Source organism: Amphiprion ocellaris, chromosome 23 (genome assembly GCF_022539595.1).
Source record: "Amphiprion ocellaris isolate individual 3 ecotype Okinawa chromosome 23, ASM2253959v1, whole genome shotgun sequence".
Lineage (NCBI taxonomy): Eukaryota > Metazoa > Chordata > Actinopteri > Pomacentridae > Amphiprion > Amphiprion ocellaris.
In genome coordinates this window covers 8,186,669-8,202,764 of record NC_072788.1, presented here as the reverse complement: position 1 = coordinate 8,202,764, position 16,096 = coordinate 8,186,669, and the positions used below count along the sequence as shown (strand labels likewise).

The 16,096-nt window shown below is 37.6% G+C and overlaps 1 protein-coding gene across 1 annotated transcript in view; it reads right to left on the bottom strand.

Annotated features, from left to right (window-relative positions):
• The window catches only part of pcxb (pyruvate carboxylase b), a 332,924-nt gene that overhangs the window by 161,694 nt on the left and 155,134 nt on the right, over nucleotides 1–16,096 (bottom strand). Inside the window, exon 12 of the mRNA XM_055007761.1 lies at nucleotides 6,936–7,118. Within this exon, the coding sequence (XP_054863736.1) occupies nucleotides 6,936–7,118 (183 nt within the window). The remainder of the gene's footprint in view (nucleotides 1–6,935; nucleotides 7,119–16,096) is intronic.

Below are 16,096 nucleotides of genomic sequence, written 5' to 3'. Positions count from 1 at the left end.
ACAAAAGACCAGATGTCTCTCTGCAAGGAAATGCAACACTCACATGCTGTTTGTGTAACACGTTGTTGTATGAAGAATTCCTGCTGTACGTACAAATTTAATGCCATCTTCAAATAAAGACATCGTGAATTGGCGGAAAAAAGATGCAACAAAATAAACCTCAAGAACACTCTGAAATGTATTTCAAAGATCCTATTCTTATCACTTAATTAAATGCTTGGCTGCGAAGTAAAAATTCTAATTTAATGATTCAGATCAACCTTTTAAGCTGCCAACAGAATTAAACTGAATTTGATACATTGAGTTGACATATTAATGTTGGTAATTACATCAACTTAATATTTTGTGTAATTCTAACTCATAATTCTACAATAAAGATTCAAATTTAATGGTCTAGATAATACTAATTGTGTATAATTTGAGCTCAGATGTCTGCATGAGTTGATTTCAAATTTGAGAGAACTTAAAAAAAATAAATTTTTCTTCAACTTGACATAAGGATTTCAAGTCTCCTCCCCTAATTACTGAACATTAGATCAACCTGTTTTGTTATATATTATGTTATGTTACATGTTATGTATTTCTGAAATACTACTTGAAACAACTTGAGCTTTATTAGTAATCAACTTAAACATGTGTTTTGCTGCCAATCATTAGGTAAGTGGAAATGAAAAGTACCTTTGATTGCAGAGGAAAAGCTCATTCCAGTAACTCAATGCAGTTTGTCAGTTGAATATGATTTCATTAGAAGTTGTCACAACTCAAACAGATTGAGGCAAATTGCCGTGTACATTTTTGAGTGTTTTTTCTTAATCCCAAACATTGTTTTTAATATGAAGGAGGAAGAAAGAGCTCAAACTAAAAATAGTGATAAAGATGATGCGATCCTCCATTAAAAATGAACTCTTTTCCAGTAAAAGCTCCTGTGACCTGGTAGAAAAGATGACTAAACATCTATGATCATGCATGACAGTGCTGTATATTAAAGTGCAATGTAGAAAAATAAAGGTTTCATTCAAATACCCAGAAAAGTACGTATAAGACGTATAAGCATGAGGCCATGTTAAGATGTGAAGCAGCCTGTGATCTGGCTGCCTATAATGAAGCGAACCATTACAAGATTCTTCAAAGCGCCTCTCTGGATGGAAACCCTGCTGCCCTCCAACGCACACTCAGGTGGATGCAACAACCTGAGGTCACCTCAGACTCTCTCTCCGCTGCAGATGAGGTGTAAAGATGAACAGTAATGAAAGCACGCTGCCTAGAGCAAAGCCTCCGGTGTCGCAAAAAACTCTTTGAAAGAAACAAACCGAACAGTCTCACTCACAGATACACAATTATAAACTTACACGCACACACACGTCCGATCATCACAATCTCCTGAGGTCTCCATCTAACTGGACAGAATACTGAGCCTGCAGCGTCATGACGGAAAAGGTTCGGATATAACCTACAGCCTTTTCTCTTTCTGACAGCTTCCTACCTGAGCTCTTTGCAGCTATTTCCACCTGTTGGGTAACTTCCATTCATTTGTCTTTACACTGTAAAAAATGACAACTGCTGTTCTTGTTTTTTTGAGCATGGCAAAAATAGAATGAATTTATGTCTATTGTAATTGTAAAATAACATAAAAACTGTAACTGTGAATAACCATGCAATTTCCCAAAACTGTCAAATCATGTGTAATATTCTATTGAACTATTAAATACAGAAACAAGTGTTTTTAATCATTTAAATCAGTGATAATTACAGTAGCAGCTAACTGCATCATGTAGACCAACTATGAGGATAATTTTGACATCAAACTGTAATGCAGACATTTAGTGTTTTTTTTTTTTTTTTTAGACTGTGGAAGACAGCAGCTTGTTTGCTGTGTTTAATCCTACAGCGAATCTAAGCCATCGCTCAACTTTTTGGTGCACTGTTCGACAGGGTTTTAAGGTATTAATCGGAAAGGCATAAATATATTTTTTTTAACGTAACAGATCTATTCATTTCAGTAGATTTTTATGTAAAGTTACATGCAAAAAATATTTACACTTGGTATGATTTAAAACTAATAGATTCTTGCAATTTGAACCTAAATTACTATTTTTTAAAGAGTATTTTCATATTTCTGTAGAGACTTTTCATGCAAATATCAATAAATGAACATAAGTAGCTCCCAAACATACACAGATCTGACGTAAAATTATGCCCAGTAACTGTAATGTGAGAGGGTATTGTACAGTATCTGTGGTGCTTTGGCTGTCAAAATATTAGAGTTGTGTTTTTGACATCTTTCTGTCTGACACTGAGCTCAGGAATCATCAGGAATGTGATCAGAAACCATCTGCAGAAACTGGCTACTTTCAAGGAACATGTGTTTATTCCTGAGCTCATTAGTCATTCGCTCATTAGCTGCAGTTTTTGTTAGAGCACACAGCTTAATCCATTTTTTACACCTTTGCTCTTGCATTCACAAAGGCTAAAAAAATGTATACATACAACCTATCACTCTTTAAATGTCAAGTGTCACTTTTAGCTCAGTCCTCATTGTCGAGAAATCTTGTTCTATACTTAGTCACAGCTGCTATTAAGGAGGAGACTTATTAAGGAAGACAGATAGATATACTTGCAGAGCAGAGACCATAGCGTTACAGAGGACAAAATGAATTTTTCCTATTTAGTTTTTAACATCCTTAACCAAGGTTTTGCTTTTTCTGTGGAAAAAATCTGCTCACGAATCCCATTTTGTTGCTTGTACAAATATTCATGCAAACGCAGCAACATTTGTCAATCTTTTCAACACAGTGGCCACAGGTGTACCTGCCTCTGTGGGCCACCCTGCCTTCCTTGTCGTTTTATGTTACACACTCTCCATCTTGATTGCCCTTTTGCTGTTTTCCCCCACGTTCCTCTATCCATCTAGCTTTACCCTCCTGCCTCATGTCCTGTCACTTTCCCGTCCATCACTCTCACCATCTCTGTCTATTTGGCTGCGTGACATTTTACTGCCAAACACACGGCTCATTCTTTATGCACACAAACTAAAGCCCACAATCCCAAATGTGTGCACACACACAGAGACGCTGATAGACGTGCACACGCACTGTATACAGAAGCAGAGACAAATGGAGCTGAAATGCCAAACATGACTGAACACGACAGAGGAGGACAGCAGCATCAACAGAAAACTTTGGTTGGTGCGTTTTAGCTTTAACTTTCATTTAAATGTTACAGTATTCTTAAGATGCTGAGAAATTACAATACCTATAAAAGAAACCAAACTCAAAGAATAATCCCAAAAGCAGGTACTGTAAGTAGGCAAGTACCGTAACCACATCTCTTTGGTTGGGGGCAAAGAAAATGAAACTTGTGAAGAAATAAGGATTTCAGCTTTCAGCATCATATCTCTGTGAGCAGATAAAGCATTACTAGGGCTTGGATTTTTTGCCAACACTCTGCCTTCTTACTGGCGACATTCCAAAGCAGCTCCAGCAACCCTCTAGAGAACCAGTGTTTAAACACAAAGATGAGGAAAAATTGCAGCAGAACTTTTGTCTTGTCTTCAAATTTTTAGTCGTCACCTTTGGCACACAAGTATGTATTACCATGAGAAATTAAATGCACTGGATGTGAAGACTCAGTTTAGCCAAATGTGTATACTAATTTATACACATGACACCTGCTATATCAAATTAATTAGCTTGTAGGGCAGACAGCACAGGACATATTGATTACTCACTGGATGATACAGAGAGTCCACATCAAGCTAACATCATATTTGAAACTATTAGTGGTGCCCTGTGGAGTTTTCTTGTAAACAAACAACACCTATAATGACAATTAGTGCAACCAAAATGCATTATGTGCATCCATGAGGTTTAAAATCATGATGAAAACAGATTCCTCCACACTAAACATGCACATAACTCAATTTTCCTACATCTGCATCATGCACTAGGGCGGTACAATATATAGTTTCAGCAATGACACAAGCAATGTGTGCAGTAGTGACTTTGCAGGAAGTGAAATAAGGCAAATAACCTCTAAACTATTGTGTTCTAACCATTTTTTTGACTCGCATTGTTAGTGCAATTGCATTTTTTCTTAAACTTAATTCACAAGACACAATTTGTTGACATGCAGGTTAAACATGTGCACAGCAGAATTAATGAGGAACAAAAGAGAATCACTGAAAGGTAAGATATGTTTGTAGAACACATAGAGGGTCACTTGTATGGTAATACTGTGGTTACAGGAGAGATAATGTTGGTCAAAGCATGTACTCTGTCTGCACTTTGCCATTACATGAGGTAAAATAATATTTTTGACCATCTAAAATCAGCATCACAAAGCTCTGTATGACAAGTACAAAGTCAGTTTGAATGCTACCCAAATCAGGAAACTATTTTGGATGCCCTGTCAGTGTTGCACCATCTGCAAAGGCTTCTAAATGACTTTATAAAGTTATTTTTTCTTCTAGATGCAGATGGACTCCTTTACAAGAAGATAAAATAAATATGTTCAGCTAAACTTTTTTACAGCAGCATGACATTAAAAACCCAAGCATGAGACAACATATTTATTAAATCTATGATACAAAAATAAACAATTCACTTTCTCGAGAACCAAAGCCCTGCTGGTTTTCCCCTGTAGATATCTATTCAAAGACTGATTTAAACTTGTGCTGCCAGGTGGGAGCAGTTAACTAGCTGGAGGGAGAGATGATGTGGGCTTCTGATGTGCTTTAGCATGTCTAATGTGGTTTATCAAGCTGGCAATGGATGATTTCACGCACCATTATTAAACTAAAACAGACGACGGAGGGGGGCAGATAAAAAGTCTCTTTCCAGAAATAGGATCCATCTTAGATGATTATTTGGAAATCAAGGCGGAACAGGGCTCAAAGAGCCCTTTGAAAACAGTACACCAAGGCAACTGTGGAGTCCACTGTAACCAAAATGTTAAAAAAAAAAAAAAAAAAAGCGGAGAAGTTATCAGTTTTGCCTAATTGCTGATACAAACACTGCCTACATGAAAGCGGGAAAAAGACTACTTGAATGACATTCGCTTTGTTTGTGAGACAATGACAAGAACACATGAAGGTTTTCTAAACTCTGGGACATAAAGTCCGAGCAGTCAACCAAAATAGCTGTCAAGCCTTTAAATTTGAATGGTGTCAGAATAGAAAAGCAGTCAGTGTTGCTCAAGTTTAAAGAAAGTGTCAAAAACAGCTGGCATGATGATGTCATCAGTCTGAACACAAACAATGTAAATTTAAGACCTTGTTCTCCGTTGGTTTTAGCATCAGTGTTGTGTCTCTGCCAGTGTCTGTGAGGTACAAAGCTTTTGGATTAGTTTGCTGGTGCAGAATAGAAATCTAAACAGTACTCAGCAAGGTTACTCACAGTAGCTGGTGTGTAGCACAAACTGTTCTTGCTGGGTCATTTGCTATCTCCAATTAGGGAAAAAACACGTTTCTTGCACTGAAGAACATTTGTTTCTGTTGCACATGATAATTTGAGTTACAGCTACTGTAGCAGGGACATCAGGTTGACTTCTTAGTGTTTGTTTACATAAAGCCCCTTTTTCTGCTCATTTCTGACATTCTGCTAAGTGATTTAGAACGGAAACCTTTTTAAAAAACCATTAATGACATTTTAGCTTTGAGTCTGACTTTAACAAAAATCAGTCTACAATGTATCTCGTCACTTAGCTGCTACAAACCATTACATTTATTTAGATGCTCTCCCTACAAGACTTGCTCACCTTGATAACAGTGTTTGCGTCACCTTGAAATGATTCATTTCTTGTGGCAACAAAAAAAAAAGCACCTAAGACCTTGGTTTGATGTTTCCAGCTGCAGCTTGATTAAAAGCTCGACAAACTTTTCAGCTTAATGTGCTGTGAGCTCCCTGCATGCCTTACATCAGACTCACCCAGATAGCAAATTGTTCATTTTCAATTGCAGGGTAATAATTAAAAATGTGCAGCTACATGTGTGAAAAATGGAACACAAGGGAAAATCTAAATAAAACTGCTGATTTGGTGCTTCTACTTCAACAAATTACTGACTTTATATATTGCCAGCCATCTGTTAGAGTATTTTTAATGCTTCCGATTTTGTTATGCTGACAAAAGTACAAAGAATATAATTTTTTTTAACCATTTCCCAAGTGTATTATAACTAAATGCAAACAAGCGGTTGTAACACTTGGCACAAATAAGCCTTTTTAAGAAACAAAACACTCTAAATAAGCCAATTCAAATAAATAAGAGACGTGTGATGCATTTTATGACAGTAGTAGATTTATGTGACAGCTACATGAACAACCCTTGCAGCTACACACTTTTCATTACCTCCATATTCTCAGGCTGTAGACATTGACTTTTGCTGTCTGCCAACAACCATTTGCACCTGCTGATAATGGTGACGCATCCTCCCCAAAAATAAAAACCACTGCCTTTTTGCACTGATTTATCTTGAGGAAGTCTCAGACACTGACAGAGAATGTTTCCACACTGAAAGCCAAGAAATATAGAGTAGTATGAAGCACGTAATCAACTAGACAGGCCACACAGAGATGGAAGGCTAAGTGTCCAAATGCTGGAGCACCACTTCACAGAAACTTGTTGTAATCTGCAGCTGATTCAGTACATTCAGACGTTCGGTTTTAGCCGCATCACACCATTAATCTGGACTGGCTCGACTAGTTCAAGACAAGCTCTTATCAAGGAGAGAAAACCACTGAATCTACATCTCCGCTGTCACAGATTCCCTCCTCATGTCACAAGGTTCAGGGATTACGACAATTGCTTACTGTTTAGCTTGACAATAAAGCTTTCTGACACCCGCTGAATTCCCCATCAGCTCTGTGAGTCAACAGCAACTTGAAATGCAGAGAAAAGTAGGAAAAATGTGCACACGGCATCAAGCACAGTTGTCCTACCTTGACCCCTCGCACTCTGAACTCGGCCAGGGCTCGGCTCATCTTGGAGGCCGCTGTCGGCAGGTCCTTTCCGCTGGCGATGACTTTCACCAGCAGTGAGTCATAGTGGGGTGAAATGACGGCACCCTGGAAGGCAGAGGCGCTGTCCAGACGGATACCCATGCCCTCTCCACTCCTGAAGACCTGGCAGGAACAGCACAGAGACAGCAGCATTACAGAAGTGTTTTTAACTTGTTAGTAATTACACTCACACATTCAGATTTAAAGGTGGCCCCACGGAGCCCTGATTTCAACATCAGCGAGTCAGTGTGAAATTACATGAAGAGACGGAACACATTAAATTCACGGAAATCAAAATGTGTTTCCACAGATCCTTGGAAAACTTCAAATAAGTTGAAACACTGTGAGTCAGTGTACTTAAAAAAATTATTGCTGTTTTAAAGGCAAATGGGGGTCATCCCAAAAATTGGTTTGATTCAAGTCATTTCTGTAGTGAACGCGTTTTAAGTCTTACTTAATATTCTAAAAGAGAAAGTCTGCAAATTGCGATGAATGATTGTTCATTAACATCAAGCGAACATAATTTTGAAACAAAGTGGTGGTAAATATATCCAAAATATGCAGTCAGGTTCAAGAGAAGAAGAATTTGGACCGTGATGCATTTTTTGCTATTTCTCCTGTACACCAAAACAATTCTAATGCTCTAATTCACGGGATCCAACAAATACCACTGAGGAATTACTGCAGATTTTTACATACTCACTCCATTTTCACTCAATTGACTAAAAATCCATCTATGGTCATATGTAACATATTCCTTGTGTTTCCATTAGCACCTCATTGGACTTCATATTAAGTGTTGACATAATCAGCTACCAAGAGCCAAATTCATCACTTGGAATCAACACCAGACCTTTTATACCGTAATTTGGCAGATTTAACTGGTGACAAAATACAGATATAAAAGGTATGGAGTTGATTCCAAGTGATGAATTTACTGCTCATGGGACCGCTCAATATGCAGTCCAGGGAGAAAACACAACAGACCTATCAGAGAGACTGGACAAAGTTCAGAGAAGGCCTAGTCAACTACTTGGTAGATTCTTAAAAAGAAGGACAAGTGAGCTCACCACTGTAAAAACACTACAGCCATTAATTGCAGAATTCTTTGGTGGTGAAGAGAAACCCCTCACCAACAACTAGCCAAATGAAGAAGACTCATTGACAAATTGAAAAATCAAGACACGCCTCTAAGAATGCAAATGCGTAAAGTTTACCTCATCATGAAAACCACTGGTGACACTCAAGAACAGAAAAGCTGAAACAGACTTTGGTAGAAAACATCTACAACAGTCTTCCTCATTCTGGAGCTACATTGTTTGGACACATGAAACCAAGATGAATTTGTACCAGAATGATGGGAAGAGAAGGAAAGAAAGGGTTCATCTGATATAATCTGACAAACATGGCAGAGGCAGTGTAATGGCGTAGACATGTAGGTTGCTAATGGAACTGGGTCTTTGGTGATTATTGATGTGACTGCTGACAGAAGCAGCACAATGACTTCTGAAATGTATAGAGATGTATGTTCAGCTCAGATTCAATTGAATTCTGCAAAACTGATAGGACGGCGCTTCACAGTACAGATGGTTTAATGACCTAAAACATACTGCAAATGCAACCCAAGACGTGGAATGCTCTAATAGAATAGAACAGAATAGAATAGCTTTATTGTCATCATACATGGGGGCATGACAAAATATAAGTAGCTGCCACTAGACGGTGCACTGAAAAAAGCTACATTAACGACAATAAATAATAAAGTTGAATGTACATATAAAACAAAACTGGAATAAGAACTCAAACATATACAAAAGAGGAAGGATATATACAGTACAGTGAGGAGGTAATGAAATAAAGTAGGATAAATATGGGCAGGAGATTGCACGTGAGCAGCATTATTAAAAGTGACTGTGCATTACTCTCTTGAGTTCAGAAGTCTGATGGACCATGGGTAAAAAGTGTTCCTTTGCTCTCTCACCAAGTGGTTTGGACTGATTCTGATATGGTCGAGTCAGTCACCTGATCTCAACCCAACTGTTACTGCTGTTCTCTCACTGAATACACAGCTAAAGGCAGAAAGATCCCCAGACAAGGAGTATTTCTGAAGAAACTGAAATAAGCAGAGAAAGATGTAGCAGTGTGCCAGGTTCAAATCCAGCCTTTTCTACCATTCTCTACTTTAAATTGCACAACTGGAAAGAGAATTAATAATGTCAAAGATGCACAGTAAAACATTCTCTTTGTTATGTTCGTTACAAGTCTGGCAGAGCTTTTTTATCTGGAGGGTCAGCAAGTGATGCCCAGAGTCCAAACTAAACATGAGGAAAGAGCCGTTTACCTTTATGCTATCGCTGCAAGTATTTAATTTTTTTATTTCAAGTTTTTATGCCACAAATTCAGATTTTGGACTTTTATTTCACTTGTCTCCACTTTCCTATTCTACATCTGTTATTTATTTTTATTTTCTTTCACCAGTAAAGCTTGGAAAAACATGATAAAGTGCTGTATAAATAAACTTGCACTCTTTCTTTGTTGTATATTTAAATGCCATAGTGAAGAAAGCGTCACTGTTTATTTTCTATCTTCAACACATTCGTTTGGCTTCTTAGTGGACTTTATTTGTGCAGGATCACATCTGTGAGGCGTCCAGAATATAAGCATGCATTAACCTGCACTTGGGAACAAATGGCAGCCAGATATACAAGAAGAGCAAAATAAGGAGACGAGAGGGGAGAAAACAAGCACGAGATGAGTGAGAAATGGAAAGGCTGAACTGTTCCAAACCACTTGGCGAGAGAGCAGAGAGGGAGGAGAGGAGATGTGAAGAGCAGAGTGAGGAGTGTCCAACACTATAACATATGGAGCCCCTCGAGGGCTGGAAGAGAAAGATGAGTAGAAATTATAATTATAACAATGTTGTGCCACACTGATGATATGCTGGTAATATTTTCAGACAATTTGCATGTGCAGAGCTGCCAACACTCATGACCAGCAATAATTTTTCATTATCGGTTTGCGCTTTCAAAATTACCATGTTATCTAAAATAATCCTGTTCCCCTTCTTAATACAATTTCTGCTTATCTACAATTGGTTACAAAAATGCACAAAAACAATAAAAAGAATACTAACTTCTATAAAATATGTCAGCAAAAATACTGAAAAACTATAGTGTAGAGAAAATAAATGAATCCCTGTTGTGTTCCAATGACACGATGTTAAGGTGAACACGATGAATGAACAGAAACACACTTATTCTAAATGCAGAGCAGAGCAACAGCAGGAAGCAAAAGATGTAAAACTGCAATTTAGACATCAATATATGTTGCAACCATGCTGAATGCTAAATTGCTGCCATGAGTGGACATTGATGCATTTTTCCGTTTGCATTTAATATTTCAAAGAAAGGCTTATTCATAGAGATATCCCTCGCTGAGCATAAGCTATGATCTTTTTCAACTAAAATGGGGACCAAATGAAAAAAAGACTGCCCACATGAAAACTGTAGATGTATAAGAAGCTGAAGCAGAGTGTTGCTGTTCGTGCACGCTGCCTCCACATCTGAGCCATGTGCCGTTTCAAGGCTCAAAGCCCCAATTTCCAGGTTGTGATTTTCATAAAGCCCGGCTCTCTCCTTTGATTTTTAAAGGCTCTGGGCATGTCATCAGCACCTCAAGTGTTACTGAAGTACACCTCATAATTATACACCCTCACTTTCTCATGCATGTGAATAAGTCTGCAAGTCAAAATAAATTGTTATCAATTCAAAGCGTTTTACATTTGAAGAATATAATACCAACAGAGCTCTCTGTGCATGTTAAAAGGTTTCTGTTGTGCCATTACAGCTCACTATTCAGCTGAGCATCGGCAGCTGTGCTTGCACAAAAGATCGTCTAAGGAAAGACTAATTTTCTTGTGATAGTGACTTATTGTAGGTTGGGACAGCAGTGTATAACAGACTTTTAGCATCCTTGAATGTAAACCCAATCTCTGCAGGAGGGTCTTAACAAAAACTTCATAAATAAATGACATTTTGTTTAGACAATTCCCTTTGTAAAAATAATGTTTTTTCTTAAACAGATGAATTGAAAGTGACAGAAAGTGGGTAACAAATGAAAACATTATACAAAGGCGCATAAAGCAGGAACACTGATGTTTTCTGTAATGACCAGAGAATAAGACAACTTTAGATAACTTAAAACATTATGTTAAATGAAGGTTCCTAAGTCAACCTTATTCTTCTTTTTCAGGCTGCTGCCCAGAAAGAAAGGAACATCTAAGAGTGCTTATGATGGGCCATATTTTGCCAGCTTTGGCTTATCGGTATTTCCAATAGGGCTCTAGGGCACTTTGTATCCACAGGAGTCTGGAGGCAGCTGCCAACACTCCTCTGTGCAAATACCTCTGGGAAAATCTACACTGTTTACTTTACTCTCTACTCATTAAATCTTTCCTCACGGTGAGCAGGCTATATTTTAAAATTGTTCTCTGTCACCCCTTAACGCTGCAGGCCAAGCATATAAACAAAACCAATGCAGTTGTTAGTGCTGACTGCTGTGTTAAAGTGACTGACTGGCTGTCTGACAGCTGCCCAGGGTTTCTCTGCACGCTCTTACTTAATATCAAATTGCTACATTCCCTGGGGGGAGTAAAACACTAAACATCGCTTGAGCTTAAATTGATGCTACTCTTTGACTTATTCAGTCTATAGTCTTCACACAAGTTGACTGAGCATCAAGGCAATTTTCAGCAACAGCCCGCTGCATAATCAGAGAGGCATTTGGCTAACACTTTTATCCAGAAGTTGAAATGATAAAAGGAGAAGATGAAGGATCAGTGATTAGCTCAAAGGCAGTTCTGTTCCCTGACATCCCGGCTTTGTTGTTGGCTTCCAGTCACTGTAAAGTTTATGAAATCGTTGAGGCCACCCAGGAGCCTCTTACACTGTTCCACATTTAGGAGCCGCTCATGCCAAGTAGACATGTCAGCTGACTTCATGCCAATATGTACTGGCCAACATTTATTAGAAATGTCCTGATTGGCAGTGTTGAGTCTAACGCACCTCGGGGTGATTGTGTTTGAGATGCTGACAGTATCTTTTGTAAAAACAAGCAGTAAACCAACTCGACAGTCAAAAACAGCAAATTGGAGCTATTTTATGAATGTATCACAATTAATCCCCCAGTGTAAGTCAGTGACCCAGAATCTGATTCTGCACAGCTGATTGTTGCATGAGCTTGTAATTCAACAAGTGTTTGGCTGCACTCTTTAAGCCAGATGTTTAGTGACACAGTCAATTACTGTGTTTCCTGGTTGACATTTGTACCAGATGTGAGAGGAAGGTCTGTTGTCAAATCTGATAGTTCAAACTGAAGAGTCTGCAAAAAAAAAACATGCACGAGAATAATTACATAATTAGTAAGAATTTTAAAGGTAAAATTTTAAAAAATGCTTTAAAAATTTAAAGCATAAAATATAATATACACAAAGATATTTGAGAAATTTTAGCTTAATATATCAAATATTTTCCAAGATCTATTTTTTAATATGATATCTCAGATATCTTTCAAAGATACCAGTTTAAAATGTTCATTGTTCCTTATCATCATGCCTACTCTACTTGGATTAGGCTATCCAGCAATATTTTGGTTTTAGCAGTACAATCTGTCATACCTGCTCAATCATTAATGAAAGTTCAACAAAAATCCCTGCATTTTTTTTTCTGACCAATTATGTCATATTATAAAGTTTTTGTTTTGTATTAGTGTGACATGAAACTACACACGGTTAACAGAATGTCACTGGTTGACTTCTGCACTATCAATTATTTTGTTAGTATGTCTCAAAGATGTTTTCTACATTTGAACTCAAATGAAAAGTGACAGTTTCAGGCTTTTATCTTCAATAGTTCATGAAATCTTGTTCTTGACACGGTCAAATTTCAAAACAAAAAAAAGTGCTGAAAGTGGATCGATGCGCAGCTTAAAAAATACTTTTACAATTCTACATTTTCATTTAGCAGACACTTTTGTACAAAGCAACATACGTTTGATATGTCAAACCAAAATTTCACAAACATCAGTTTAAATATCAATAGTCTATGATAAAAAGAGTTTGACACAAATCAGAAATGGTTGAGTAGCAGGCCCCTGATGCTTTGAGATGGAACAACCCTAAGTCGATTGTCTAAAAATGGGAAAAAGAGGGCCGATGCCTAGAGGGAAGTGGCAAATTTTACTTGGTTTCCAATGCAACCACTCTAATAGTGTCAAACAAAGTTATTTTGCGATTGTACTGCATCATCTCAACCCAGTTCCATTAAATCTGCAACTGCGTTACATCAAAAGATGGATTTGTAGCAGACAAAGGACAATCTAAGTTTGTGGTGTAATATGTACCTAAATGTCAGCTACAGAAAAATGAGAAAGGCTATGTAATACCTCAGCATGCTTGAATTTTTTTATTTCTCTGCATGTAAAACATGGTGTCTTTGTGATGCAAAACAAGCTTCAGAAGAATCATGTGCATAATAAAGTGCAACCTAATGTAATCTAAGTATCGGCCATAAAGGGCTCGACAGGAACATCTTGTTATACACCCACCACATTGTGTAAGGCTGAAAAATATCTGCACAGTCTCAGCAAATACGATCCAGTCAAAGAAACAGCAATGTAGTGAATGCATTTGCATTTACTTACAAGTTTCAATATATATTGGACAGCAATGAGACAGGCAGCCATAAATACATGTGCATACACACACACAGAAAACAGTTTTGATCCCTGAAATATGGGCCAATATTGTTTTCAATTCGATTTCCTCACTGTAAACAACCCTGTCCTGCTCGTGTCAGGAGACTAATCAAACACGTAGCAAGACAGATGTTTGCAGTTACACTTTACTGAGCAAACATGGGATATGTGGTTGGATGGGAACCCACAGAACCGGCACAATGGAGGATCAGTTAGTGGAACCACTCAGACAGAAGTTGTTTTACAGGGAAATACAAATAAAAAAAAAAAAAAAACAATAACACTGGAAATTTTATTCCAGAGGGTTAGGGTTAGAAACTGTGGACAAAATCTGAAATGTCCAGGACACCATTTATGTTTATTATTGAACCACCTGATATATATTACATGAGAAAATTTCCAACATTTATTACGGATAAAGAAAATATTCTTGCTCATTTGCTGCTTTTAAAGGCAGGAGAGAAGCACTGTGATATTGGATTCTGCCTGCTATGTGCTAATAGTGGACTTCAACGCAGTGCCTTTGTGAATATATGTGTATAGCGTATTAATGCTGGCTTCAGGGCATAAAGATAGGAGAACAATAGTGCTTTAGCAACATCCTGCACTCAATGACATCTTTACCTACTTCACTCAAAGAGGACTCAACCTCAAGCAGTGCCGCTAAAGATCTTGCAGCCAGAAAAAAATAGAGAAGAGAAAGAGATACTGTACAGGCAGAATTGAATGAAAAGTCAAGTACCATGTTAATAATTGAAGTCAAGGTGTCCGCTTCTCTCAGCCCAGGGCGCTGTCTAACAAGAAAACCCTACTTTATTCTCTCACTCTTCCACCATGTCTCTGCCTCTGTCTGTCTCACCTGTCTTTCTTCTGTGCACTCTGAAGATTCAGAGATACAAATAATTTAAGAGTTGGAAAAGTTTAGTTGTCGCACACATTTGGTTCCCAATAGTCCTGCACGCTGCTTTGCTCTTCACACACAAAAATTCACCATCATCCACCTTTATTTTATTACTCAGTAACAGCAACAATGCTCCAGTGATGACTATTATAAGCAGCTTTTTTCCTATTTTTTTTATTGTTCTGTCAACATCTTACACTGTATGGCACAGTGCTGGTCTCCCTTGAGTACACTCAGAAACCCGTACTGCCTTGGTCTCTTTGAATGAATAAACAAACACCTAACAAGACAGCAACAATGGCTTGCCAGTGAAGTTCAGAGGTAGTAAATATTACTTAGCGTAAGGTGGCAAAAGAAAAATCGAAAGACACGAGCAAACAGCATGAAAAGCGGAGTGGAGCTGATTCACATGACTAAGCTGATATATTGCCATACAGGTGGAACAAGTCAAGAGAACAACAAGCTATTTGTTGACACAAAGTATATTTGAGCATTTATTTTAGAAAAACAATATTATTTTTTTCAGGTCTACACATGCTACACACAGTGCTATCAGTAGTTTGACTAAATACATTTATGCAACTATAGGAAGATTGATCTGTTGGAAGAAAAAAAACAGGTGTGTCTTTCAATTTATCATGTAGTGATAAATATTTCAACCACTATGAAGAAAGAAATATCTATTCTTTGCAAAAAATAGGAATATCTATATCTATAGAAAGGGCTAATGTTGTTTCTTGAAACAACATTAATATCATTTATTACCTCCTTAATATCTTCTAAACATAATACAAGTTTTCAGTCTGTGTAAATTCTGCTAAATTTTGAAACTTTTCAGCAGGTACTCGCCATAACTGTATTAATACACTAAGTTTAATTACTTTAACTTAAAAAATATTTGTCAAATGCAGCGTTGCCTGTTCCTTTCAGGCATCCCCTGAACAATAACACTGTAGGAGTAGTAATGCATTCCTATTATGGAAACTTTATTTAAACTTCAAAATCTAGTTATGTTTGCAGCGACCCAAAGGCTGAACAGTTGGGCTGCATATAATCTCCTGGTCTGCCAGCAGGGGGCGACTCCTCTGGTTGCAAAAAGAAGTCAGATTGTATAGAAGTCTACGAGAAAATAGCTCAACTTCTCAATTCATCTGTTACCCCAGTAAACATTTTAACTGTTCTATGACTCAATTGTAGTTTCAATATTTTTTCAATACACCATGATGTTTAATTTGTAAATGATGGACCCATTTACAGTAAAATAAAAAGGGTCTCTTTTAGGGCAGGGCTACCTCATCACTACAGTATTCCTGTGCCTTCGAGTTCTCGTTTATGTAGACTCCCACACTTGTTTTGTCCAGTTTCACAGGACCTAGATGAATTCCAGGGTTCAAAATGCTAGTACACAAACCAGTGGGTGATGTCAGAATCACTATGTCTATCTTTT